Consider the following 24,546-nt stretch of genomic DNA (forward strand, 5'->3'; position numbering starts at 1 on the left):
TCTCGTTACTCCAGTAGAAGTGAGCAATTAAGTCAGAAGGGTTTCACTCCAAAACCTTTAGGAAGGAGTGCTCAGCATTCACATCTCCAGGGAACAGCTGATCTCTACAGTGCATCATATGGGAAGCATGTCCTGAAAGGTGAGTGAAATGAATGAAGAGGATCTCCCCCAGCAACTCCTGATTTCTCCTGTCCATAGCAGACAAGTCAGGAAAAAGTTATTTATCTGAGCTCCTCATGTTGATGATCCCTGAGCAAAGCAAATGGTATTAAATCAGGAATAATCATTTCTGATTCTCACTACTCATTCGGGGAACTTTGCCGTTACTCGGTTTTTTCCTCAGTTTTCTGTCTTCATTTTCACCTCTACGTTTGCAGCTGAGAAAGTGCTAAAACTTGAAGGCTCTCACAGTCTTCTTGGCAGATGTTTTTGTAGAGCACTCGGGAATCCTAAACTTCAAATGTTTCATCTTGTCAGTCTTGAATTTCATTTCCCCAAATATTCCTAAATATTACGTCCCTCCTCTTTCTCTCATAGGCTATTGTGTACACTTTGTCATCAGAATGCTCTGAAATATGCAAGTTACAGCTAAATCAGAGAATTAGAGCAGACTGAGAAAGGAGAAGCATCTTCCTAAGTGACTAAGGATTGTTTACAACTGGTCAGTGTTTCTCTGCCACAATGTCCAAGAAATGTGAAGAACACCATGAATTTCTGTTGTTTTTGACAAAATATCTGTTCTGGGGGGGAAATCTGCATCCAGATTGTTCATGTTGGCAGATATCACTGAAAAGATTAAGTTGTGTTAAGCTCTGTGTATTTGAACTAATTTGCCTGACAGGCAGATTAAATATTACTGTGTGAGGTTCTGCTAAGGAATAAGGCAGTAGTTCCAATGTTAAATAAGTAACTTTTTCTTGAGGAATGAAAGTTGACCAATGCTGAGATCCATGCATCAAAGTTGTGAGAGTAAACAGTTACAATTGAAGACATGGGACAAGGGGTAAAAGACCACAAAATGAGTTTAAAAACCTGGGGCAAAGAGCAAAACTTTGCAGCTTCACTCAGGCCACAAAAATTTTGCAGTAAAAAGTATTTGATTCACAGTCTACCTGAATGTAATTTTGTGGTTTTGTAACGGAAGAGGGTGTTTACAGCAAGTAGAATCTCTGTGCCTGGGAAGGTCCTGGAGCAGATCCTCCTGGAAGATCTGCTGAGACATAGGAAAGACAAGGAGGTGTTCCGAGGCAAGCAGTGTGTAAATCAAATTTGGGGACCTGTGTTAGAGATTACTGAAGTGAAAGTCCTTGGAATGGATGTGGTGAGTGGACATATGAGTCAGCAGCTGGTGAAGATAAATAGTGAGAATGTTGGTGGAAGTTGTCTGGAAATATTCTTCAGCTCCATGGCAAGGAAAAGGAATCAGCTAGTGAATGCTTTGATGAAAGAAGCAGGGACATTCTTCTAATGCAAATATTAATGTCTGATGATGTGTTTGAGGAAGGAAAGTTGTGAGCAATTAACAGCCCAAAAGAACACATCAAAACTATGCAAGGATCACCTGAGATACAGACAAGGTGCCAGATTAATACAACACAGAAGGTAAAAAAAAATGAGAAAGCAGGATGGGGAACTTCACATTTATTTGGGCCATTCGAACCATCAGTCTGGCAGTGTTGAGTGACTTCACTAAATAGTCCATCAACTCATAACTGGATTGTCTGGATAATCTAAAGTTTCTGGGTTGTTGGATAGCTGTTGTTCTCTTCTTTGAGTTTTCCTGACAAGATCTTTCCATCTCCCCGCGAAGCTGCTTCTTGGCAGTTGCTGCTTCTTTCTGCAGGCGGGCAGTCTTCTGCTGCTCTCCGATCTTTTCCGCCTGCACCTCCCCCGTCATTTAATCTTAACCTGTTTTCTGAAAAATCCTTTGGTTTCAATTTTGAGGGCTCTCTTTCCGGATCTGGTGGACCTGCGTCTTGCAGATCTGTCCCTTCTCCCTGGAAAACATCCTTTTCTCGCTGTTGTATTCTTGCTATACATGCTTAGATGTTTCCGTTCCGCTCTCCTCTCCCCCCGCCTTGCAATAATAGAAGCGGTCAGAGGTGGCGCTGTAGGCGGAGGCTGCGAATCTCAGTGGTTACAAAATGGCGTCGGCGGCCTTGTGCACGCCTCGTATAGGGCGCTGCCATCTCGCTGTACGGAAGCGAAGGGATCGCCCGTTTCGTTGTACGGAAGGTCCTTGCAGGGGGCCGCCATTTCGGTGCCCGGCCACCTGTGCCGCACATGCGCAGTAGTGCGCTGTAGGTAACTCCGAACCCGCACAGTTTTCAAACTCTTCTTGTTCGAGGGGGCAGCTGGCCGAGGCGGGGGCCCGCTTGTAGCGCCGGCGGGGGGCACGTCTAGGAGGCTGGGGGAGCCACCCCTGGGATCGAGGGGGCCCCTCACGGGTTCGTTGGGACCGGGCGTGGGGCCGTTCGCAGGCTCGGCGGCGGTGGTTTCTGCCGGGGGGCCGCTCACGCCGCTGCTGGCGGGGACTTCTAACTCGCTCGCAACTTGGTTCATTAACGCGGCAGGGCTGGGTGTAACTTGGCTGCTGCAAAATCTCGGCCTGTCACTGCATGGTACAATCGAACACTGACGGAGTCCCAGAAAGACCCGGTAAAAGCCGCCTGAGGATGTGTTTCTGTTTCCGGCAGGTTTTTCTGCGCCCAGCATAGCCGATCTGTTGGCTCATGCTCGGACGCGGTGCTAGAGTTAGACTTTAGGAAGGTTTTTAAGCGTTCGCACACGTCTCTCACTTTATGTTTCCACTGCATGCCTGCCCAACGTTCCCCGAAGCTCACCTGATTTCCTCGAGGGTCAGGGGTTCTTTCTGGGCGCCCTCCGTACTCGCACGGGTGTCCTGGCTCCTTTCACCAGCTTGGGGAGTTCCCGTTCATCTTTCCTCCAAGATCAGCATCTCCCGCTACTCATCTTCCCGTAGCTGCCCTTGTCTCAGGTTCTTCGGGGCGTCCCGAGCTGTGGCGAGAGCGGGGCACCCCTTTATCGGGATATTAAGAGAGATGGGACCACTGCAAGACGTCTTAAAACGGGATTTATTGTCTCAGTCTCACGGAGGGAGAACGTCTTCACTGCATACGCCACGAGCTCGTGGTAGTGGTCGTCAGTGGTCAGCGGTCACAAGGCCACAGGTTACAGGGCTTTTTAAAGGTTTATTAGCCAATAATCTACTGCCACACGTATTATTTTAACTTTCACACCAATGGATAATTGAAACTGTATCCTGCCGCAATGGGGACAATATTATGTAATCATATAGTGACACACAAGACTACTTGCTGCACCTTAAAACTTCTTTTTACCTTTATAACTACTTCTGTATCTTAATTTTAAAACCTTTAAAACTTTCAGCTACCTAGGTCAGTATGTCTCTGCTTAAACTACAAACCTACATCCTTACTTACGGTCCCTAAATTTGGAAGCCTTTCCAAGGTCTCAGGTCAAACCCGGTATTCTCTGCTGTAATTTGGCCTGCATGCACGAGGTTCCAAGAATTTTCTGTGCCTTGATTTCCCACAGATTTGTTTAAATATATTTTCTTTCATTCCAGGTGACCGATTCCTTAGGTGTGCACCTCATTCCTTCCCCTCACCGTCTGATAAAACACCACGTATCATGAGAACATTTATTAAATCCTGGATCCCTCAGTGTTTGTGGATTCTCAGGTCACCTTCCAGAACATTCCATGGAAACAACAGGCTTCTTTCGTCTCCAGTTATTTCCTATTATGAATCTATAAGCCAGGGTAAAAAGGAACTGCCAGAATATTTCAACTTTGCAAGTGATGTCTTAGATGAATGGGCACGACTGGAAAAGGTAGTATTTGTCTTTTAGTTCATAAATATTGAGTTGTAGTTTAACCCCAGCTGTCTAACTCCGAACCACAGAGCCCCTGGATCTCACACATGCAGTGTGATGGAGGGGAGAATCAGGAGGGAAAAAAAGGTAAAACCCATGCGCTGAGGAAAGAACAGTTTAAGAATTGAAATATTATAATAATAATCATCATAATCATATTAGTAGCAGTAGTGGTAACTCATTGCCCACTGATTGATGCCCAGCCCATCCCCAAACACCTCCCTACAAACCTCCCCCCAGGGTATAAACTGAGCAGGATCTCCTGTGGTGTGGAATATCCTTTAGAGCAGTTCAGGTCAGCTGTTCTGTCTAGGAACCCTCCCAGCTCCTCATGCACTTCTTTGTTGGCAGAGTGTGGGAAACTGGAAAGTCCCTGACGTGCAGTAAGCACCGCTTAGCAACAACTGAAACATCCGTGTATTATCAGCACTATGCTCATCCTAAATTCATAAACCACAGCACTTTACCAGGACTTAGTAAGAAAATTGACTCTATTCCAGCCAAAAGGAGGACACAGTGGAACAAATCTCAGATGACACAAATCAGTTTTCCTCATGGTACTGAGCAGTATAAGCTGCAGAGTGGAAAGCACCATTTTATTTTGTTTGTGAGAAATACAGCTGTCACCCTAAGAGAGTGATTTCCAGGGATATTTGCTTAATTAGGACTTATTTTGTATTGAAGTGAAAACTTTTAGGGCTTGTCTTATTTTAACATCTTCTCACATGTTGTAGGAGGGAACTAAACCAGCAAATCCAGCCTTTTGGTGGGTCAATGATGAGGGAGAGGAGGTGAAGTTGAGCTTTGCGGAGCTGAGCTCTCTCTCCAGGAAGGCAGCCAATGTACTTTCTGAGGCCTGTGGTTTGCAGAGAGGAGACAGAGTTGTGGCAGTTCTGCCTCGTGTTCCTGAGTGGTGGCTCCTGAACGTGGCCTGCATGCGAGCAGGTGAGTGACTCCCTGACTTGTTGGGTGCAGAGAGAAAGCAAACAGAGGGTACAGGCCATGGGTTAGATTAGGGTGGAGAAAATGCAAACAGCAATGTTCACTTGTGAGCTCTGCAACTGATCTTTGGCCTAGAAGGAGAATTGGCAGCACCCACACAGGAACCACAGGGCCAGACATGGTCCAGTCAAATGGCATCCTCAGGGGAAGCCAGGGAGGGCTGAGTGGCTGCAGCCTAAGGGCAGACTTGGCCACATCCATCGTAGGGGAGCTGAGATTGTAATGGAAGAACTTACATAATTAATGTTACACATAATTCAATATATCTATTTTTACTTTGCTTTCCAACTGCTCAACATCCATGATGGATAAAATCTGCACCCACAGAGAGACGCGATCAAGTACTTTTGGGAAACGCTGACTTTTCTCAATTGCTTCTTGCTTTTTTCCTAGGAGTTGTTCTTATTCCAGGAACATCCCAATTAACAGCCAAAGACATCTTATACCGACTCCAGGCTTCAAAGGCCAAGTGCTTTGTCACTGATGATGAACGGGCACCTGCAGTGGAATCTGTCCTGCCCGGCAGCCAGTTCCTGAAAAGTAAACTCATTGTAGGCAAAGGGAGCAGGGATGGGTGGCTGAACCTCAAAGAACTCCTTGCGTGAGTATCCAGCTCTTTTGCCATCTTGCCTGTGAGGTGAAGGGAGCTGTACCAGTCAGGTGACATTGATGAGTTTTGGGGGAATTTTCATAATACCAATGAGTTACACATCTCTGTCAACTCACAGCATTGTGATTACACTGCATTAAGTACAGATTCATGTCACCCAGGTTTTGGGAGCCAAGTTTTAGGTCCTTCCGCTTCTTGTTTCTCAGCCTTGTGATTCAGAGTGTACTTGTGACAGGCAAATGTGTTCTCCAACTTTTCCCTGTGATATATACTGCAATTATTTCTTTAGTAAGATCATATAATTGGGACGACTTTCCTGTTGAACTCCTAACCATTAAAAATACTTATTCCCTGATGGAAATCTGCATGTAATGACTGGAATGTACCATTTCTTCTGAAGGGTTGCATCTGCTGACCATCAGTGTGTCAAGACAAAGAGTCAAGACCCAATGATAGTGTATTTTACCAGTGGAACTACGGGCTTCCCAAAAATGGTGTTGCACACCCACTGCAGTTACGGCATTGGATTTGCAACCTCTGGCAGGTATTACCTTGCAGTTCCTCCCAGATCCTGATTGAGTGACATGATCTGCATGAAACTGAACACATGACCATAAAACTCTAGTAAATGTAGGCATTTCATCATGACTGTAGGATCTGCACCTTCCTAATCTTTCCCCTCTCATGGTAAACCCCTTGTTATTAAAGGCTTCTTGAAGGCCTGGTTGAGCTCATCATGTGCAGAGTTGTGTCAGTTGCAGGGCTGAAAGCAGTGGAGCAATAATGAAAATGTCCCTGCAGCCACACCAGAGGAAGTCAAGTGCTCTCATGTTGGGTCAACCTTCCCTGAGAACCAAAGCAACCTTGGGCCATTTCATAATACCTTAAAAGTTACACTTCAGTATAAATTTGTGGCTTGGTACTGATTTGCTTTCCCTGAAAGTTTTTTTCATCTCTGCTTTTTCATCAGGTATTGGTTGAACTTGACTCCTTCTGATATAATGTGGAATACCTCTGATACTGGCTGGGCAAAATCAGCCTATGGCAGTGTTTTTGGACCATGGATCTGTGGATCCTGTGTCTTTGTACACAATATGCCGGTGTTTAAACCAGAAGTTGTTGGAGAGGTGAGTAATCCCCACATCCCAAGCAATCCAAAGGTACCAGAATGCCTATTCTTCTTCCCAGCTATTTTTCAAAACCACTCAGCTGGACGATTCTCCTCAACATTGGCCTCTTGTGTGGGGCATAAACCTTGACTTTCCCAAGAACAATACTGGAAAAGCTCTGGTCTAGTTTCCTATCACCAGTTAGGCTTGAGCCTGGGATACAGACACCTTGGAAAACCCCCCAGAGAAACGTAATTGGAGCTACTGCTCTCACTGGTCCTTCATTTACTTGAGTGACTGTTGTTGGACAGAAGGTTCTGTATTTTCTAGGAGCTGGACTGCCTGGTACAGCATTTTTTTTGTTTTCATCTTGCAGACATTTGAGCATGTAAATGGTGTTAATCACCTGCGCATTCACAAGGTCAGACACACCATTTCACTTTCTTTTCAACAGAATAACTTCCTATTTTTCTAGACTCTCTCAAAATACCCCATCACCACCTTCTGCACGGCTCCCACTGCCTTCCACATGCTGGTCCAACATGATATGAGCAGGTACAGCAGGGAGGGCAGGGAGGCTGGGGTATAATGCTGGGACAGATCTCAATGCTTAGTTCCTTAGGTTCCTTAATTCTCTTTTTCAGTTAAAGGCAACCTGACTAGTACAACTTGCTCTCAGTAAAGAAGCCTCTCAGTTTTAAAATGTGACAGTAATTAGTCACACCATAGGCTGCTTGTGCTTCAGGATTGGGTCTTTGGCTAGACAGCACACAGGAAACAAGGTTTCTTTAAGTTGTCACCTCCTCTGAACTTAGGGTTCACAGTTCAATTTAGGTCAGTGTTTTAGATCAGGGAGTTACTGGTGCACCACGGAGTTGTTCTGACATGCTTGAAAATGGAGGGAGCAGTTAGGGGAGCTTCACATGCTGAGAGTTACTTGGCAGCTGTTCCCACCAGTTTGTAACTCTCTAAAATACCCAGCTTGTGAGAAGTGGTTTGCAAGGAGTTTTCACATCTCTGTTGAGGTACTCACTCTTGTCACATAGGTCATTCATTTAGCAGAGAGCTCACATTCTGTCTTTGTAATCAGCCTTTCCTTCAGTTTTAGGTTTACTTGGAAAGCTGAGGAGGTCTGTTCGGTTAAGGTTGCTCACTGCTCATTTTAGGAGTTAAGAGAATTATTTCATTTTCTCTTCCTCTCAAGCTACAAGTTCCCGAGACTGAAGCACTGTGTAACTGGAGGAGAAGGACTGAATCCTGAAGTGTTTGCAAAGTGGAAATACCAGACAGGGCTGGATATCCATGAAGGTTATGGCCAGAGTGAAACAGTACGTTTACATTAATTCTTGCAGTATACCCATTCAAAGGTAACAATACCTGAGCCATGATGTCCTTGATAAATCAGTGGAAAAGGTGAGATAGACTTATATGATTAAAAAAAAAAAAAAAAAAAAAAAAAAGACTGCTTCGTATAATTATGATACACAGTTTCAGAATCAGCAAGCTGCATATTTTAATGGTTTAGACCGTTGCAAAAACCATGCCAGAGACACTTCAGATCAAATATGTTGTAAAAGATCCGTTTGTCATCTTTACTTCAAAAAAACCCCGTAAAAAATAATTTGCTCCAGCTATCAATTTGGCCTGTCTGAGGTTTTACTGGCAAATATTAAACCAGCTCACATCCCAGACTTCTCTGTAAATGAACATTAACAAAACTATTTAGAGTCAGATCTCAGGCCTTCTCTCATTTTGCCCTTGAAATGGTCCCAAATTAATTGTCCCATTATTGAAATAAGATCTGTAATAATTTCACATCTGCTGTCCTGCAAAGTCAAGTGTTTGCAGGACAGCCCACTGGCTCAGACTCAAAAAAACCAAGCTGATACAGGTCTGACCTGAAATGCCTCTCAACATGTCTCTGATGTCCTCAAGAACCACAGTGCTTTGGTCCTGATTTTTTGACACATCGAAGTCACAAAGAGGAGTCCTGTCTAACGCAAACAATAATAAATTTTACAAGATGTTGCAACAATTTTTAAAAATCTGTAAAAAATCTATTCTGCAGGTGGCAATCTGTGCCAATATGAAAGGAATGAAAATTAAACCTGGCTCATTGGGAAAAGCTGTTCCCCCTTATGACGTGCAGGTACGTGGATATGTGGCAGCTGTGGGTAGAAGAGTAAGGCAGCGCTGTCTCCATCCCTTGTCTGCCCTGCACTGAGCTGCAGCAGTTGTTCCTCTGAGCTAATCAAAGCACTCCTGCTGTGTCTGTCCTTGCTGCAGATCGTAGATGACCAAGGGGTTGTTGTGCCTGCAGGAGAAGAGGGCACCATTGCTATCCGAGTGCAACCCAAACGACCCTTCTGTATGTTCTCCGGGTACCTGGTGAGCCTGACTCTGCTGAGAGACTGGGAGGGACCCGGGGCAAAGTTCTGCCAGGAGCAGAATGCCGTGCAGAATCCTCAGAAGGTCTCACTGGGGTATTGAGGACTTTGAGCCTGATCAGTGTGTGGTGGTGCTGAGGTGCAGGACATTCTTAAGAAAAGAGTAGAATCAGGCAGAGTTAAAGATACTGTTCCCTGCAATTGAACTATCATAATGAATAAGCTTTGGGGGAGCTATTTTTGTTTTTAATCCTCTTCTGAACCTCCATAGTGTTTGGATTTTTGTAGCATCCTCAAACAACTTGTAAAATGTAATTGCTTACTATAGGATAAGAAACTTCTACCAGTTCAATACTGTTATCTTCTGGTTTTCACTAGTGTCTTCTGTTGTCAAAGTGTTTTCCTGTGTAACCAAGAGGTTACACTGGATACAGAGGTCCTGTAGGTCAATGCAAATAATGAATTTTCAACTGCAGGTGACCTCATTTGCATTTTGGTCCTGTCAGTTAAGGGTAAAAAAAGTTTCTTTTAACTGGTCATTATTGTGGCAGCCCCCTGCAATGATAAATCATTTCCCTGAACAGAGTGGGTTACATGTTTTTTGTGGGTTACACATTTGCTGTGATAGATGGGCATTTCAATAGAGCACAACCTTTTCTCTAGAACAGGAATCTCTACGTACACTCTATGTATGTAGTGCAGTGCTCTTTTCCAGCTGTCACATTCTTCAGGCATCAAACTGCTTATTAACATGGCTCTGTGGTTTTTAGTTGAAGATACAAAACAGTATTGAATACACTAATTTGTAGAACAACTTAAATAATTCTTTTTATCACTTTTAGCATCACTGCAAAGTAAATGCTAAATTACTATTCACTAACAATAAGATGCTTTTTTTGGAAATGTTTGATTGTTGCCAGGATAATCCTGAGAAAACTGCCGCCACTGTGCGTGGAGATTTTTATCTCACTGGGGACAGAGGAACCATGGATGAAGAGGGATATGTCTGGTTTGTTGGAAGGGATGATGATATCATTAATTCTGCTGGGTAAGGCATTTCCTTTTAGATTTCCCTCCGGAAATGCAGCCTGGAAATGCCCATGGGCTGCTCCGTGTGCTGGGGCTGAGCTGTCCTTGTGCCCCCCTAGGTATCGCATTGGCCCGTTTGAAGTGGAGAGTGCCCTGATAGAGCACCCGGCAGTGGCAGAGGCAGCTGTTGTCAGCAGCCCCGACCCGGTGCGAGGGGAGGTAAAACAAAGTAGCTGAAAGATGTCAAAGAAATACCCTTTATTCGAAACATCAATACCCTTATATGTACTAGGCTTCCTTGGAATTCAGTGTTGCAGGCATTTGAAATTAGGTGGGCTAACATTTTTAAAATCCGTATCTTGACAGATCTTACCATTTCAAAATTATTTATTTAGCAGGGTTTTATGTGGGGAAAAAATTGTTTTTTCAGACTAATCATGTGATCTTTCTGTCTAAGCAATGAAATTTTGATTATTTCTCGTTTTGTCACTTAGTGCACTGTAGCAGTGATATCCAGAGTGTTTAATTGTTGCTTTATATTTTTTGAACTTTGCAACATTTCTTTGAGCAACAGGATCAAGATTTTCAGCTTTCATAGGATATAATGTTAAGGGGAAAAATACAGCTTGAAATAAGGAAAAAAAAAATCCTCTCCTCTGGAATGGATCCTTGACCACACAGCATTCTGTAATAAACAGCTAATGGAAAAGGGAATTAAAGAGAAAGCTCACATTTTGCATTCTGAATTTTGACACTCGCTTTTCACAACAAATGTATCCCCTTATTGCCACCTCTGGAAGTTAATGCAATCCCTTCATTTTTGTGGCACAGGTGGTCAAAGCCTTCCTTGTTTTAGCTCCTGCTTTTGTATCACACGATCGAGAAAAGTTAACTCTTGAACTTCAACAACATGTCAAGAAGTTGACTGCACCTTACAAGTATCCAAGGAAGGTAAGGACAGCCCAAAAAGACAGGTGCTCTAATTGTACCAGAAATTGAGCATTTTTTCTCCTGTTTCAGCTCTTCTTCAACAGCATTCTGACAAACTCCAACCAGAGTTAGATGAAATAAAAGGAGATGAGAGGGTCTGTTGCAGCTGTAGCCTTGGGTTGGCTGTGTGTTCTAGAAAGTGCCCAAAGGGAAGCAATGGCCATGAGATTTTACTTCACGAGGGCCCAGTCTTTCTTTCATGGAGTACTGGGGTTTTCCCAGCAGCTCAAATGGGCAAGGCATGCAGTCAGCATTTCGCCATCCTAGCCCTGGCTGTGCAACTTCCCATCTTTTACCCCCCATCATAATGAAAGTGTGTCTTTCCTTCATCTGGGAATTTAACTAGGATGTATTTTTGCCTTTCAGGTGGAGTTTGTTCTGGATCTGCCAAAGACAGTTTCTGGGAAAATTCAGAGAAAGGTTCTAAGGAACAAAGAGTGGGAAAATGTGAAAAAAGAGCAAAAGTGATCTGGAAAACAAGAAGAGAAATATTCCACTACCTGTACCAACCATAACATGTCAAACATGGCACTTGTTATGACCCAGAACAATTGGAAACATTGGGAAAAACAAACTGTGGAAGAAAAAGTAGAAAATACTCATATGGGTCAACGATATGTGCTGTTGGAACCACTTTTGCCATTGACCTAGAAATTTTTCAGGAGGCAGAAGTTACAAGTAATTTGTAGTAGAGTGGGGGGGGAAGGTGTAACTACAACTCTTAGATACATATAAATAAAAGAGAAATAAAGAAAAATTATCTTTGTCCTGTGGTGGGTCCCAGCAGCATATTGATATTTTCTTGTCAATAACTACCACTGTAACATTCTCAAATTTTTTCAGAGTGGAAGGAAAAAAAACATTTCTTTTTAACACTTCTCTTCATCCTGATGAATTTGAGATCTACTTAAATGGTTAAATTTGAGGCAAAAGAAGACCCAAAATGCTTTAGGCTAAGGTGCAAATTACACACAATTAACTATGGTGTAAATGATTACAAGAAAAAAACTTACTCCACAGAAAGAGCTTTGCTGCTTGGTCTGTTTTGTGCCACATTCTGTTCTCGTTACTCCAGAAGAAGTGAGCAATTAAGTCAGAAGGGTTTCACTCCAAAACCTTTAGGAAGGAGTGCTCAGGATTCACATCTCCAGGGCACAACTGATCTTTACAGTGCCTCATATGGGAAACATGTCCTGAAAGGTGAGTGAAATGAATGAAGAGGATCAACTCTCAGTCTCTCCTGTCCGTAGCAGACAGGTCAGGAAAATGAATAGAAAAGTCTCTATCAAACTCAGGGTCGACATAGTGAAGTGAATGTTCTTGGGATTGATGTGAATGGATGAATCAGTCAGCAACTGCTGAGGCTAAACCAGTGAGATTCTTGATGGAAGTAGTTTGGAAACACACAGAAAAGAAAAAGGAATAGAGGATCAGGTACTGAGTGTATGAAACAGGAACATTCTTCTGATGCAAACAATAACGTCTGATGTTGTGTTTTACTACGGAGAGTTGTGTGCAATTAATTTAAAAATTAGAAATTTGAGAAAGCAGGATAGGGAACAACACTTAATTAGCATGTTAAAATCATCAGTCTGACTCTGACTAGCCTAACTGACTTTGATGAAAAACTCATTAATTCATAACTGGATTCTCTTTGGATAATTTCAGTTTTTCTTTTTTTTTATTGGTTTGGTTTTTGTTTGTTTGTTGTTGCAGGATTCATAACAACAATTCTGCATTTTTCTGACATAGTCTACAGCATCTAGACACATAATCTTCTGCCATGAAGTTGCTGTTTAAATTACAGAGCCTGAAACTCTTGTGGACTCTGAAGCCTCCTAATAGGACTTTCCATGTACATCCCAGGCTGCTTTCCTCTGATGTATATTCCCAGTATGAGTCTGTCAGACAGGGCAAACAGGAAATACCAAAGTACTTTAACTATGCAAGTGATGTACTGGACAAATGGTCTGAGATTGAAAAGGTAGGTGATCTTCTGTTGTGCCAATAAAATACTTTCATTTTAAATTTCATTTGGAATAATCTGGGGTTTTTCTTTATAAAAACAATCAGTCACCAAACCAAATTTGCATTAGGAGATTATACAGAAGTTCATTCTTTCTTACTTTATTTATTGTTATTTTGTAGGAGCATTTATGCACAGTATATGGCTAAAACTGAAATTGGATCCAGACTAGGACTTGGGTCTGGACATAATTAGGCTGGTAAACATTTCAGGTTCAGAAAAGGAGAATCTATTTGGAATACCTGAGCTTGACGAATGGCAAATCTTAATCCTTTAAGGACAAGGAAAAAGAATAGTTTATATGCCAGCTGTCAAATACTCAGATCTTCCATAATTTACAGATGTCTGTGCATTATTATTTCATGGTCTTTCAGAAGAAAGTCTTTTACGTTTGAATTCCTATGTTTTGTAGGCTGGAAAGAAACCACCAAACCCTGCTTTCTGGTGGGTAAATGGCAAAGGAGAAGAAGTGAAGTGGAGCTTTGAGGAGCTGGGGTTCCTGTCTCGGAAAGTGGCCAATGTGCTGACTAAAGAATGTGGGCTGCAGAAGGGAGACAGGCTTATCGTGATCCTGCCACGAATTCCAGAATGGTGGCTGGTCAAGGTGGCTTGTATGCGAGCAGGTCAGTGAGGTAAAACAGTCATTGCACATCAGTTGAGAGGATCAACAATGGATATGGTTTATCAAGGAAAAATGTGTAATAATCCAGTGAGTGGGCTGCCAGGCAGTCCTGAAGGGTTTTCACTAGAGGCCATAGGAAAGGTAGCTCGTGCAGTGGGCAAAAAGATGCCAGAAGGCAGGGAGGAGCCGTGGAAGTCACCAGGCAGGTCCACATTTCATTCCTGACAGGAGAGCACAGGCATTAATCTAATCTGTTTGGCTGGGGAACACCAGGGCAAATCCTTATCAGAGATCAGTTTGGGAACAGTTAATAGCTTAACTTAGGTTTTTAGAAAAGAATCAGATGTAGGAAAAAAGCCAACATGAACTAACTTTATCTCTCTTCCAGGAATTGTCATAATCCCAGGAACATCCCAATTGTCAGCCAAAGACATTCTGTACCGACTCCAGGCATCAAAGGCCGCGTGCATCATTACCACTGACAAACTGGCTCCTACAGTGGACTCGGTGGCATCCCAGTGCCAGCTCCTGAAAACCAAGCTGATGGTGTCCAAAGGCAGCAGGGAGGGATGGCTGAACTTCACTGAGCTGTATCAGTGAGTGTGACTTAGTGCCACTGCAGTCACGAGGACAAAGCAGTTCCCACAAATGCTCATTTGCATCAACTACAACCATTGAAGTTATAATTATATTCTCCTTCTTTTTACAGAAACCAATCTGATAACCATTCCTGCACCAAAACAAGGATTCAAGACCCAATGATTATCTTCTTTACCAGTGGAACTACAGGTTTTCCAAAGATGGCTCAACATTCCCAGGGCAGTCTTGGTTTCAGACCCCTTTTAAGTGAAAGGTATGAAAGAGTTAAGCCTGGTTGAATATAAGATAATTGAAGCTGCATAGTAGAACTGTTAAAAAAAAAAAAAAACACTGAATAAGAAATACCAGTGTACATCCCCAGCCCTTCTCCCTTTGAAATCAGAGTAAAAACCCCATCAAATTGCTAAGGACTAGGATCCCCCAGTGTCTCAGTCTTCCAATTAATACCTCTTTCTGGGTATTTTTCATTATCTTTCCTTTTGTTTTTCTTTTTCTCTTCTATCAGGTACTGGTTGGATTTGACTCCCTCTAATGTGATATGGAACACAGCAGACACAGGATGGATACTAACTTCAATAGCATCTTTTTTTGATCCCTGGGTTTTTGGATCATGCATCTTTATACATAACTTACCACAGACTGACTCAGCAGTCATCCTAAATGTAAGGGAAAACACACAGAACTTAAATCATCTGCAGAAAGCATGCTGAAAACAATTCTTGACAGCATCCACAGATTTCATGAGGGTTGTGTTTATAGTAGTGTTCGAGATAATGTATTTGTTGTGTAAAGCCCCTACTTTCATTTTCAATGTATGCAGAAGGGGACAAACATTCAATCCAGTCATGCATTTTGCGCATAATTGGTGAGCACGTGAAGAAAATCATCCAAAAGCAGCCTTAAATGCTACCATTCATTCTAATGACTGTAGAAATAATATCAGTGGGTAGTAATGCAGAAATGAAGTGTTTCTCTTCCCTATGATATAGACAGAGGAGGAACTATTCTGGTCATGCCCCAAGCTGCAGGGTCCTGGCATCAGATAGATGTGTTAGCATGGGATTTTTGTAATCAAATACACAATCTCTGCATCCTGCAGCAACTGCAGGGGGGTTCCTCACATAACAGAGGCTGTGGTGCTTTTACACAGGGGGCAAATGTATTTCTCCTTTCTGTGTCACCTCTTTACTGTACATTCCCAAGGCAGTTTTTTGTCTGAGCTTCTCATGTCCTTCTTGTTTAACCCTCCAGACTCTCTGCAGATTCCCAATTGACACCCTGATTGGTGCTCCAACATTGTTCCGCATGCTGGTGCAAAATGATCTCTCCAAGTATGTCAAAAAATTATTTACTAATGTTTAATTTACCCTAACTAAATGTAGTTATCTCTTATATCTAACTGCTTGACCCAAAATAGGGTAATAATTTAGTTTAAAATATCCTTCATGAGAAGACCATCATGCAAAATTTGAGTTTTGCTGAGTTTTTTGATTAAACAGAGAAACTTGATGTTTTCCCTCAGAAATTTGAGACTTACGCTACTGTACCTGTGAGTATGAAACTGAGAGTTTTTTAATATTTTGTCATAATTTTTGTGTACCACATTAATTGTCCACACTTTGGGAAGGACTTCATCCTAGAAAGTGCATGTCAGCATAACGGTGAGGGAATTATTTGTTGTGGCAGTTGTACCTCACCCCCTGCTCCAGCTCTCACTGGCTGTCATTTTTCCTTCCTTCCCTCTAGAAATTTCTCACTTGGCCTGTTGCAGAGGGTCAGCAATCAGGGCCCTGGCTCAGCAGATCAGTATTTGGTTATTTATAACCCCAGCTGACTTCAGCAAAAATTTTATTTTTCACATGTTTAACTCAGAATGCTACTTATGTAGAGTGTTGAGCACAGAGTGATACTCATGTTGTATTGGGAGCAGAAGCGTTAGGGCCCCTCTGATTTCCCCAGTTTGTGGCACTAACTCCCCCAGTAAACACCTCTCCCTTGGTGTTTACCCTTGCATGCCCCTGGTCTCATCCTCTAGATTTAAGTACTGCCTTTCTTGTTTTTAACTCCCTGTGAAGACTCAAATTCATGAACCTGAAGTACTGCATAAGTGGAGGGGAACCACTCAACCCAGAAGTCATGGAGCAGTGGAAGAGCCAGACTGGGCTGGAAATCTGTGAAGTATATGGCCAGACTGAAATGGTACATCTGCAGGGACAATAGCCTGTTAAATCTTTGGAATTTCTTTTTGCTGTAGGGTTTGTTTTGTAAGAATACCATCTGTTTCCTCCTTCACATTTCTGTGAATGTTTCAGTAATTCCCCTCCTTGGTAACCTGTGAAGGAACTCCCTCTCATGGCTCTCCTCACAGAACCTGCCAGAAACATGGGGTTTGGGAGGGAATGTGCTGTAATATTTCCACAAATGTCCTTAGGATAATTCCAAGCAACCGTCACAGTCAAGAGGGCAGAGTTTGAATCTCAGGGGAAAAGACCGGTTAGCAGAGGACATGAATTTTTCACAGAGGATGGAACAGGATTCTTTCAGGGAGTTTTATGATTTTTCTTATCTGGACCATACAGCACTGACATATAGGATCCTATGAATTCCTTACTTTGGAATTAGTCTAAAAACTACATTTAATGAATTGAGTGTGGATGTAGCAATTTTCTATTGAAGAACTTTGGTTTGATTTTGATTTTTGCAGGGAGTAATCTGCTCTGTTTTTGGAGGAATGAAGATTAAACCTGGATTAATGGGGAAAGCAGCTCCCCTTTATGATGTTCAGGTTTGTTGACTGCTCTTTAGATTCTGTCATGGGGGATTTTTTGTTTGGTTGGATTTGTGTTTGCAGTTTGTTTTTCCATTGGACTAAAATAAGAATTGTTTTTCATTCTAGATCATAGACAAAAATGCCAATATCCTGCCTCCAGGACAACAGGGGGAAATTGCTATCAGAAGCAAACCTATAAGACCACTTGGTTTTTTCTCTGAATATTTAGTAAGAACTTTATTTTATTCCTCACCACCACTACCAATCTCCCCAAAAGCTCTCCAACTGCATAGTGGTCCTAAAGGCTGGACATTTTTCACCATTTTATTATTTATTACCTGAGTAATTTGTTTATTTGGATTGGTGGGTGTTAGAAGAGGAAAGAAAATAATTTAGGATCAAGTTAAATTTTTTCTTAAAGAATAGAAATTATTTTAAACCTATTTTATTGTGTTTTATGGCAATATCAGTACATCCTTGACTGAAAAGTTTCAGTGCATTTCATGTTATGTGTGTTATAGCATAATGTGTAGCTAATGCATGCTCAAAATCTGAACTACTGCTTGTAAACCACTTTAAGGATAACCCTAAGAAAACTGCAGAAACTGAACGTGGCGATTTTTATGTCACTGGAGACAGAGGGATTATGGATGAAGAGGGATATTTCCAGTTTATTGGCAGAAACGACGACATCATCATTTCTTCAGGGTTAGTCTGCACACACCCATTCTAAATCTGCCGTTGTATATTCTTACGTGTTGTGTCCTGGTGAGCTTCTGACATCATAATCCCGTGACAGGAATGTATTGACCTCTTGACTTTGGAATACTTGCTGTCACTGTTAGCTTTACACAGACCCACAGCATCATCCTGGCGATCATACTGGATCCATTTCCCCGGCAACATCTCATGTGTTTCAACAAAGAATAAAGATTTCAGCTGGCAAAGGAGGGATGTTTATCTAGTTTATTTTTTGACTGAAATTTAAGGAATCTCTAATGGATTCAAAGGGCTTTTGAAACAATTTATTTTTAACATGTTGAAAGGAAAGAACTTGGTATTTTAGGATGTGATACCATAATGTGGCATGGGCTGCTGCTGCAGGGTGGGTTGGAGCTCCAGCCTAAGGGTCCCAAAGGAGAGAAGACAGATGGGGCAGTATCCACAGCCCCAGCAGTTCTCTGCCACAAGACCACTATGAAACACTCCTACTTCTAACCCAGCCAGCTTTCCCATCTTGCCTAAAGCTTCTATAGTTGGTTGTTGATTTGTTCTGGCCTTGGTTGTTTGTTTTTTTTTTTTCTTCAACATGAAAATTAAAAGACGTTTGGTACTGTTTTTTCCATATAAAAAATAAGAGCCAAATCTGATTTTTATTTTTCCTTACCTAGGTATCGCATCGGGCCGTTTGAAGTAGAGAATGCCCTGATAGAGCACCCAGCTGTGGTAGAATCAGCTGTTGTCAGCAGCCCAGATCCCCTCAGAGGAGAGGTAACAATGCTGAATGGAGGGGGGGAAGCAATGCATTTGTCCAAATATATAATGATATAAAGGAATTTCTACTTTACTGAGTAACATACAGCTCTAAGGCAATAATGTCATCTTAGAATCATGGAGTTGTTTATGTTGGGAAATACCTCTGAGATCGTTGAGTCCAACCATGAACCCAGCATTTTCAGGTCCACAAATAAACTGTGTCCCTAAGCATCACATCTACTTCCATCCTGGATAATCCTAGTGGGGCTGACAAGCAAAATCCCTTCCCATTTACATGCCTTTGCTCTTCTGAGTTTCTTTTCATCCCAAGGTCCTCTCTGTGGAGAACACTACTGTGATGTTTAATTTGCCCTTATTCTTAAGCATTTGTCTATACACTGAAATTGTCATCTATGACTCTTGGTGTAGCCAAAGTTCTACTGGAACTAGTCAAACATTAGGCATGGGCTGCAGTTGTAGTGAAAGCACAACCCTGTGCCAGGATAACAGTGCTTACTGTCCTCAGTGTGAACTTCAGAGAGAAACCAAATGTCCCTGAGCTTCAGGGAGAGCTCCACAGAGACACCTTTTATGGCCCCTTCCTCTCGGCTACCGCTGAGAAGAAAGGGCAAAGGCTGTTATTTGTAATGAGGGCACAAAAACTGCCCTTTAAACTTTCCCTTCTGTATGTACAAATGCAGAAGCTGGGCACAATCATTTCTTTTCATGTGCTGGTTTCTCTGTTCCTCATGACTGTTGTACTCTGAGCAGCACTGCTCACTGGTAACCTGCACGTCAGCCCTTGAAAACAGATGATATCAGATCACTTTTGTTAATTTAACCTTGCAGGTCGTGAAAGCATTTGTGGTTCTGTCCCCAAACTTTTCATCCACTGACCAGAAGAGCTTAATTGGTGACTTGCAGGACCATGTCAAGAAAACCACTGCTCCATATAAATACCCTAGAAAGGTAAATATTCCTGAGGAGAAACTTTAAAAGGGGGCACCCTTCCCTAAATCTCAGGAGAAGATTCTCACTATCATTTAGATTTTCATGATTCACTTAAAAGAGACAGAAGTAAAAGATACACTTGGTGTTTCCTAGTAATCCCAGCACCATAAGAAAAGAGCTACTGAAGTGCCTTAGCTAACTTGAGCAGAACTCACAGAACCATTAGAGACTTTGGGGCTGTAACTTTTTTTTTTCTTCTTTTTGTCATTCACCTCTGACCTCTGATACCATTCAGGCATTCACCCTTCTGCTGTGAGCTACTGTGCTCATTTTGGTCAGCTGAGAGGCAGCTGTACAGATGTTTGGCCATCTAGGCAGCCAAAGAGATGGTTTCACAAGTGGCACGATGTGCTGCTTTGGTTTGGCTTGGATTTGAGGCAGGCAGTTCTTAATGATGGGAGTCCTCTCAGTTTTCCACAGACACTTGGAGAGTCTTGGAGAACCAGCTCTGTAGAACATGCTCCATTGCTTTCTCTCTTTATTTTATCTAGGTGGAATTTGTTAAAGAGCTGCCAAAGACAATCACTGGGAAGATCAAGAGGAATGAATTAAGAGATAAAGAGTGGGGACGGACATAGAATTGTTTGGAATTTATCAAAACTTCTTTCATTCCATTAGCACTATATGCATTTCACTCCTATAACTGCCATCATTCTAATCTCTTTTTGTTAAGTGCCTGAGGATCAAAACCAGGTAACATCAAGATGTGATATTTGTGCCTGCTTGCTGGGTTTCCAGTGTCAGCACCTGACTGAATTGGATTATTCTGGGTGAAAAATAAAATTTTCAATAGACAACTTCAGTTGCCTTTCCCTTTGAGACCTCCTCTTACAGCCCAGCTTCTATTTGATGTTATTCTTGAGAGACAATAAAAAAGATAATGCCCACATTTGACAAGGTATTTTATGTCAAATATATTTCGATTCACTATTTCCTGGGAGTTCACCCTGACATCCAAAGCTTATGGAAAGGACGTGGTGACTGGTATGGTCACTATATGGGTTCCAAAATGCAACATTATGAGGAGGTTGCAAAAGAACATTTTAGTGGCAGTAAAAGTCCTAAAAATGCATTGTTACAGATGGGGGATTAGTTTTATTGTATAGGTTCAAAATCCACTTTTTCGGTGGTAGGATGAGAACCATGTGTAGGTGTCCTTTCTTTTGAAAATGTCTTGTCTCTTCCAAGCACTAGCCAGGAGTGGAATTCTCAATGCAAGGCAGTATTCTGAAATCGATATGCATATAAGATCCCATCTTTTTGCTTTAAAAACCCCTCCGGGGTAAATGAAATGAGAATTGAGATTATGTTCAGTATGTGAGAAATAATCCTTTGATAGATGATGCTGTCATGCATAATGAGAAATTAGTAAGTTGTAGAAATTCACAGTATGTGCTTAAAGTTGCACAAATACATATATACAGTGTGCATAAATATATGTTTTGTATATGAATATGGCCCATAAAATTGCTCTGCTTGCATTAGTAAGAAAGTTAATATTTAGTTTTATGTCTTGAAATGCTTAATACGTTTCCAGAATGGGTTTGGAACTTGGTCCTGCAGATTTTCTGGTTTGTGATTTTTGTGACTTCGTGTGAGTTATTTTAGCCAGTCCATCGAGCAGGAGCATTTTATAAGTGATCTACAACTTCATCTCCTTTCCCACAATACCAAAAGTTGGAATTAAGCTTTAATGAAAAACAGAGCAGCCTTTAGATGAGTTTGGGTTTAGTTATTCAAAAGGATTTCAGATTGTTGATATAAAACCAGCTCTTCCGCTAATACATGATCTGGGTCTAAATAGTCATCCTGTAAGAATAAAAAACAAACACAATTTATAAATGAAATGTATGTAAGCTTATCTGTTTGAAAAGGGTTTGCTATTGAAAAGATCAGTAAGAAAAGGGGAAATTTTCCCAGTTTGGCCATCACAAACGTTAGATTTAAGATTCAGAGCAGAACTCATCATGAGCTTCCATCAGCTGTGGCAGAGCAACAGAGCTCAGCAGCTGCTTATTTGTTAATGAGTTCCTTTACAGTCCTTAAAATCCAAAATAAAGTTATCTTCAAACACAATCTTACAGGCTTCTAGTGAGTGTAGAAAATTAAATCCCCCATGAGAGCAAGTAGTTTGTTTAATGTGATTCCACCAGAAGAAACGTGAACAAAATAAGGTTGTGCTCAAACCTGGCTGCAGCAGGGTTTTAAACTTCCCTTTTCCTGTATTACAGCTTTGTTCTGACAGATTAATTTTTCTCTCCTTCATTCAGTCAGAACAGAAGGAAAACGTGTTGGATATTTTAAATATCATACCATTTTTTGACAGAATAACGAGAAATTGAATTAGATCTTTAAGTGCAATCAAAAAAAAACCCCATGTTGAAAAATGTAGTCTGGTCACAATTTCAGCATCTGATTCTTTTTAAGGACATTCAGATTTCAAATGTGAGTACTTTCTGGAAAAGTAATCCACTTTGAAGTGAAGTAATCAGATTTTTAAAGTAACGCATTTATTCAACATAAGTAATAAATTTTTAAATATAATCTAATTATAAACTTTGAAAGTAATTGATTTTAAAGCAAATTTAAAAGTACAATCCTGCAAAATGTTCCTAGTTTTTTGGTATTGGTCTGTGCTGGGCTTTAAACAGACCTGTCTAGGCTTTTCCCTGAGCCCTGCTAGAGGCACAATTTCCTCATTCCAGCAGGGAAGGGCTTGCTCAGGAGGTTTCCTTTCTGCTGCAGCACAGCCTGCTCAGTCTGCACAGTGGGTCAGACAGACTTGCCAACGTGTTCTTGCAGTTTTGCAATGCTACAATACCTGAACCTAACCAGGAAAAAAGGAAGAAACAAACTGGTGAACCAAAACGTTTCTGTTTGATGTTTGGGCAGGAGCCTTTGCTCTGTCACACTGCCCAGGGTTTCAAGCAACCACGGAAAGCCCCTCAGTTGCTACCAAGGCTGTGCTCAGTTTCAGTGGTGTGTGTTTGTCCTGCACTACTGACTTGAGAAATTACTGAGTCAACCAGCTGATATTCCTTGTTTCTCTAAAACAGAAGTTACTCTTTCTGTTGGGCACTGGGAGTGATGTGCTACCTGCCAGCTAAATCCTAAAAAGAGCCTGAAGCTTTTAAATTTGCAGGCTTGCCACAGGAAAGGAGCACGGTTTGGAATGAAACTGCCAAGCGGTGTTATTATTTCTCTGTACAGAACAAGTTGGGGTTTGTTCAATAACTATCAAAGATGATCTCTGGGAACATTCAGAGGAAGAAATTGAGAAACACAGAGTGGTGCTTTTTGCTGCTGAGCTCCTCACCATAACATGCTCATCCTGGACTTTTGTGTATTCCAGCACCCTGTTTCCTGTCAATCTTAAGAGGACAATCGTCTGAAAAAGGGTGGATTGCTGTTCTGCTCCTTTAAAATATTTCTAAAGCAGTATTTTCTCTATAACATTAAATGTACATGGGAGAAAAGGTTTTGGAAAATAGTGATAGAAGAGGGAAAAATGGACTGGCCCTTATTTTGGTATCTGCAGTGCTGTTAGTGAAAGCCACAATACATGTCACTCTGTGCCAAATATTACTTTGTGAGAATGTTTTTTTAATCATTGTTGGTGATCAGACTTCCAGATCTAGCCAGTACTGCCTTGCACAGAGTTTCAGGATTAAATACAATCAAGGATTTCCTGGATTGAGGTGTCAGTTCAAACTGTGAGATATTTCCATAACAGTCAAGCTGTTCCAAGATTATGGGCACAGCAGAGGTTTAGATCATCCCTGCTAGGTCAGATCTCACATTTCCTGTTACCTCTCTGTAGCCCTTGCACTTCACACCATGCTGCTACAGCACTTGATTCAGAAGCTACAAGTAGTAGCTGAACTCTATAACCAAGGCTGTATTAAGCACAAAAACACCAGTGAAACAGGAAAGAAAAGGAAAAAAAAACCAAAAGCACAAGGTTATTTATCTCAGATTTTCCTGGTTCTGCTGTAAACCCACTACACACTACCCATAAACATATCAGCTGGTAGCAGGAGCCTGGGAAAACAGCAGATGTGCTGTGTAGTAAAACTGTTGATGACCTTTCAGGACAACTAATTGTTATCAACTGGCTAATAAACACAAGTCCCAGGCGAGGCTGTGCCAGGAGGGTTCTGCAGGTGGATGTCACCTCCTTCACACCCTTAAGCTCTGAAATGAATATTCCTTTGCTTTCCAGCTACAAAGCTCATTATTGTCTGAGGTCAAAAATAGAAAACAAATGCACAAAATGCTGTGTCCATTACATTAATCTAAACGGATCTGAGCTTGCACTACTGAAACCAGAGGATAGTTGGGAATTTATTTCTTTAGGAGCAGAAATGGAAAAGGAGATGAAATTAAATGGAGCTTTGAAGAGCTGGGTTTCACGTCCCAAAAAATGGTCAGTGTGGTCTCTGGACCATGCAGTCTGCAAAGAGGAGACCGAGTTTTAGTGATACTGCCTCGAATCCCAGAGTGGTGGCAGCTGAGTGTGGTTTGTATTCAAAAAGGTGAATTGTGTAGTGGTTTGTAGATTGTTTATTACCTTCTATGCCAGAAGTTAACAATTCATTTAACATTCATATTTCTTATTTGACTTCCTTGCTTGAACATTTGACAATCAAAGGGGTGACTGGGGTAGTCTCTAACAACTGATGTAATTACCTCCATCATTTTTCTTTCGCTTTCTGTGGCTTGTGTTAAATCAGTTTAACTATGACAGACTCGAATTAAAGCTGCCAGTGTTTTCTGCCTCAAAGTTATGTATCGTACTTTCACTGTGCCTGTAGCAAAAGACCTCAGAGAAACAGAAGCTATTTTGTACTTCAGCTCTGCACATCTCTGTTCAAGTTCAGACGTGTGAGACTTGTTTTACCACCTTCTAGTTTCTGGATTCAATGGTGTTGGTAGTCAACAAATCAGGAAAAGCTGCGATCAGGACTGAAAGGGGAAAAATACCTAATACACTTCC

At 41.7% G+C, this 24,546-nt stretch overlaps 2 protein-coding genes across 6 annotated transcripts; both read left to right on the forward strand.

Annotated features, from left to right (window-relative positions):
* Positions 1-11,514, forward strand: LOC136298082 (acyl-coenzyme A synthetase ACSM3, mitochondrial-like). 5 transcript variants are annotated; one of them, XM_066198542.1, is made up of 14 exons: positions 1-139; positions 3,611-3,876; positions 4,653-4,863; positions 5,314-5,521; positions 5,931-6,074; positions 6,501-6,657; positions 7,115-7,194; positions 7,844-7,967; positions 8,708-8,788; positions 8,926-9,027; positions 9,947-10,074; positions 10,175-10,274; positions 10,887-11,006; positions 11,412-11,514. In XM_066198542.1, the coding sequence occupies exons 2-14, from the start codon at positions 3,676-3,678 to the stop codon at positions 11,511-11,513; spliced, it is 1,758 nt and encodes a 585-aa protein (XP_066054639.1). In that variant the 5' UTR covers positions 1-139; positions 3,611-3,675; the 3' UTR covers position 11,514. The 5 variants fall into 5 exon arrangements, with proteins under 5 accessions (XP_066054639.1, XP_066054640.1, XP_066054642.1 ...); XM_066198543.1 differs by lacking the exon at positions 1-139 and adding an exon at positions 2,236-2,300; XM_066198545.1 differs by lacking the exon at positions 1-139 and adding an exon at positions 2,241-2,304.
* Positions 11,515-12,155: 641 nt separating this feature from the next.
* Positions 12,156-20,439, forward strand: LOC136298083 (acyl-coenzyme A synthetase ACSM4, mitochondrial-like). The gene is made up of 14 exons (XM_066198547.1): positions 12,156-12,245; positions 12,762-13,029; positions 13,484-13,694; positions 14,082-14,289; positions 14,403-14,546; positions 14,799-14,955; positions 15,545-15,624; positions 16,369-16,492; positions 16,998-17,078; positions 17,190-17,291; positions 17,644-17,771; positions 18,455-18,554; positions 19,389-19,508; positions 20,042-20,439. The coding sequence occupies exons 2-14, from the start codon at positions 12,829-12,831 to the stop codon at positions 20,126-20,128; spliced, it is 1,743 nt and encodes a 580-aa protein (XP_066054644.1). The 5' UTR covers positions 12,156-12,245; positions 12,762-12,828; the 3' UTR covers positions 20,129-20,439.
* Positions 20,440-24,546: the final 4,107 nt, after the last annotated feature.

This window comes from Chamaea fasciata, unplaced genomic scaffold (assembly GCF_029207755.1).
Source record: "Chamaea fasciata isolate MVZ Bird 193981 ecotype frontalis unplaced genomic scaffold, bChaFas1.0.hap1 SCAF_16, whole genome shotgun sequence".
In the NCBI taxonomy this organism is placed as follows: Eukaryota; Metazoa; Chordata; class Aves; order Passeriformes; family Sylviidae; genus Chamaea; species Chamaea fasciata.

What these genes read in the sequence shown, in the direction of transcription:
- LOC136298083 (XM_066198547.1), top strand. Translation starts at nt 12,829, where the DNA reads ATGAAGTTGCTGTTTAAATTACAGAGCCTGAAACTCTTGTGGACTCTG. An exon ending in ACTCAGCAGTCATCCTAAAT is followed by an intron (nt 14,956 to 15,544) that starts GTAAGGGAAAAC and finishes TTAACCCTCCAG; the next exon opens with ACTCTCTGCAGATTCCCAAT. An exon ending in TATATGGCCAGACTGAAATG is followed by an intron (nt 16,493 to 16,997) that starts GTACATCTGCAG and finishes TGATTTTTGCAG; the next exon opens with GGAGTAATCTGCTCTGTTTT.
- LOC136298082 (XM_066198541.1), top strand. Translation starts at nt 2,619, where the DNA reads ATGGTACAATCGAACACTGACGGAGTCCCAGAAAGACCCG. An exon ending in CGTGGCCTGCATGCGAGCAG is followed by an intron (nt 4,864 to 5,313) that starts GTGAGTGACTCC and finishes CTTTTTTCCTAG; the next exon opens with GAGTTGTTCTTATTCCAGGA. An exon ending in GTCCAACATGATATGAGCAG is followed by an intron (nt 7,195 to 7,843) that starts GTACAGCAGGGA and finishes CTTCCTCTCAAG; the next exon opens with CTACAAGTTCCCGAGACTGA.